General features: G+C 38.8%; 1 protein-coding gene across 1 annotated transcript; it reads right to left on the minus strand.

Annotated features, from left to right (window-relative positions):
• Window positions 1-543: 543 nt before the first annotated feature.
• Window positions 544-2,344, minus strand: LOC110308400 (olfactory receptor 2W1). Its single transcript, XM_085830795.1, has 2 exons — window positions 2,333-2,344; window positions 544-1,500 (listed from the first exon to the last, which is right to left on the minus strand). Exons 1-2 carry the CDS (start codon window positions 2,342-2,344, stop codon window positions 544-546), a joined length of 969 nt encoding a protein of 322 aa, XP_085686921.1.
• Window positions 2,345-2,841: the final 497 nt, after the last annotated feature.

Below are 2,841 nucleotides of genomic sequence, written 5' to 3' on the forward strand. Positions count from 1 at the left end.
TGGTATATGCTTGTAATCCCAGCACTTGGGAGGTTGAAGCAGGAGGATCATCCTTAGCTATATAAGGCATTTGAGACTAACTTAGTTTCATGAAATCCTGTCTCAAAAACAGACAGACAAATGAACACTGCAAATTGCTTATACACTGTTATTTAATTGTATAAAATGCAATGCACATGGAATTGTTTTGGTCAATATTTTAGAATATGTGAGCATTACCATTGAAACCATACAAGGAGACACAGCAGATTCCATGGGGGCTCAAAATAAATTAAAATGCATTCAAGTTTACATTCAGAGCCCCTTTGTGTTACATTTTAGCAAACAGATTCCTAGTGACATGTGTTCCCTGAGAATATGCTAATGGTTAGAAACATGGAAGATCTACTTAATCTTCCAAGTTGTCTGCATCCACAAGAGGTCTGTAGGTGAGAATTACTTCAGCAGTTGGTCTTTAAAATCTAAGGATTACTTTCCTTATTCAAATCTGAACCAGACAACTTCCTTTGTTGCTTTGTTCTTTCCAATACTTTTCCATGGCTTCTAGTTTCTCCTTACTTCGGCAAATCTGTGGTAAAACCTCATGAGTTTTTTCAGTGCATCTTTCATGTCTCTGTTCCTTAGGGTGTAAATGAGGGGGTTGAGACTTGGAGTGATGATGGTGTAAAAGAGGGTGAGGAACTTGCCCTGGTCCTTAGAGGACCTGTTACCGGGTTGTAGATACATGTAGATGATAGTTCCATAGAATATGGAGACCACAGTGAGATGAGATCCACAGGTATTCATTGCTTTTTGTTGCCCTGCCTTTGACTTCATGTTGAGCACAGTTTTGGCTATGTAGCCATAGGAAATAAGAATAAGGATGAGAGGTGTAAGGACAATGACAATGCCTAGAGCAAAAACAGACAATTCAACTGTTGTCGTGTCTACACAAGCTATCCTGACCATGGCTGGCAACTCACACAGGAAGTGGTCCAGGATGTTGTGTCCACATCGAGGCAAATTCACAGTGAGTGTGCATAATATTACAGAGTTGGCCAAACTAATACCCCAGACCATGACTATCATCTTGATACACAGACGTGGATTCATGATTACAAAGTAATGCAAGGGCTTACAAATAGCTGTGAAACGATCATAGGACATGACAGCTAGGAGCAGGCACTCAATGGAGCCCAGCCACATATACACATAGAGCTGAACAATACAGCCCACAGAGCTAATGGTCTTTTCGGGTCCCCACAAGTTAACCAGCATCTGAGGGACAATGCTTGTTGTGAAACACAAATCCAGGAAAGATAAATTCCTGAGGAAAAAGTACATCGGTGTATGGAGATGGGGATCCAGGAGGGATGCAAGAATTATAGCAGTGTTACCCACCAGGGTAATAATGTAAAAGAAGGTGACAACTCCAGAGAGGATCATTTCCAGGTGAGGGTGGTCAGAGAATCCAAGCAGGATAAAAACATGCAAAGTACTGTAATTGCTTGGGTCCATAGTCTTTCAGTGTTTATAATCTACAGTAAGAGGAGTAGGAGAGGGAGATAGAGCGAAAGTAGTGGGCAGGATGACAAGGAGAACAAGAAATAAATTGTTAGCCTATGGAAGTAACTGGTAAGATACAGAATTAGCTGCAGTGGAAGAAGTTAGGTTAATAATTGAAAGAATTAATGTATACAAGTTGCCTATTATACTCAACTTCTCTTGTACCTGTTGAACATTCTTTAAATGTAAATGAGTTTAATACTTGACTTTCTTTTATTTTAGGAGACCTTGGAAAGAGGTCTCTTATATCTGGATCTGGAAGTCTTCATGTGCATATTTGAAAGTTTGGAAATGATAGGATTGTAAAAATCACTTGACCCTTTGGTTTCTTGTAAAGGTAGTTAGAGCATAGTGGAGATACTTTCCTATTTGGTCAGTGAAGTCCTGTATAAAATTTATTGATTTTTGTTGAAGTCAGATTGAAAGTAAAAGTGTTCTTCATCCTTCTCTTTCTGTTTCTCAGAGAGCTTTTGGTGCTCAGTTCATTGTGTAAGTGACCTAGAAGCTTTCCCAGGCTTTTCTATCTTTTAATCTGCCCAGTCTTTCTTCTTACTAAGTCTGATAAGTTTGAATAGAAAGGTATACTTTATATATCCCACTTTAAAAAATTTCAGCCACTTTCACCCTCATGGAAACTAGTATGATACCTTGTCTTAATTTTTGTGTTTTGCCATCACACTTTCACCGGGTTCACCAAGGTCTTCTCTCTAATGTGCTTAACACGCATCAGCTGGTTTCAGAAGTAACGTTTTAGAAGATTATTTTGTACACCTGCATGCAATGGAACCTGTGTAAACATTATTATTCATATCCTACACACCAATTTTCACATGCACTGTCTTCTCCTTTTTCAAGTATCTCAAAGGTCATTGCCATGTAAAGCTCTGCATGTTCTTTTTGGAAAAAAAATTTTTTTAATGTGTCTTTTAATACTCAGCATCGCTAACAGGCTCATGTTAGAACTCAAACATCCTTTCTCTTTCATTGATTATGTATGTAGAACTCTTTAAGTCTGCCAATAGACACGGAGCTAAAGACCTTGTGTTCAAGAGTTTGAATTTTAGAAGAGAGATATTGACTGTGTGACACCTGCAAATTGCACAAAGTCCTCTTCTTGGGATAAACCAGGAAGGGGAGCTTGGGGTACCTGTTGTTTTAATAACCTTTTTCTCCCCTTGGTAGGCAATGTGTACATATTGTTATGATCATTGTTGAGCTGAAGTGTTGGTTGCTTCAGCTGATCATGAATTACTCGCTCTCTTTCATGTGTACTTTCTGACCTTACTGTCAGTGACT

Source organism: Mus caroli, unplaced genomic scaffold (genome assembly GCF_978045245.1).
Source record: "Mus caroli unplaced genomic scaffold, Mus_caroli_1 scaffold_15, whole genome shotgun sequence".
NCBI classification, from domain to species: Eukaryota; Metazoa; Chordata; class Mammalia; order Rodentia; family Muridae; genus Mus; species Mus caroli.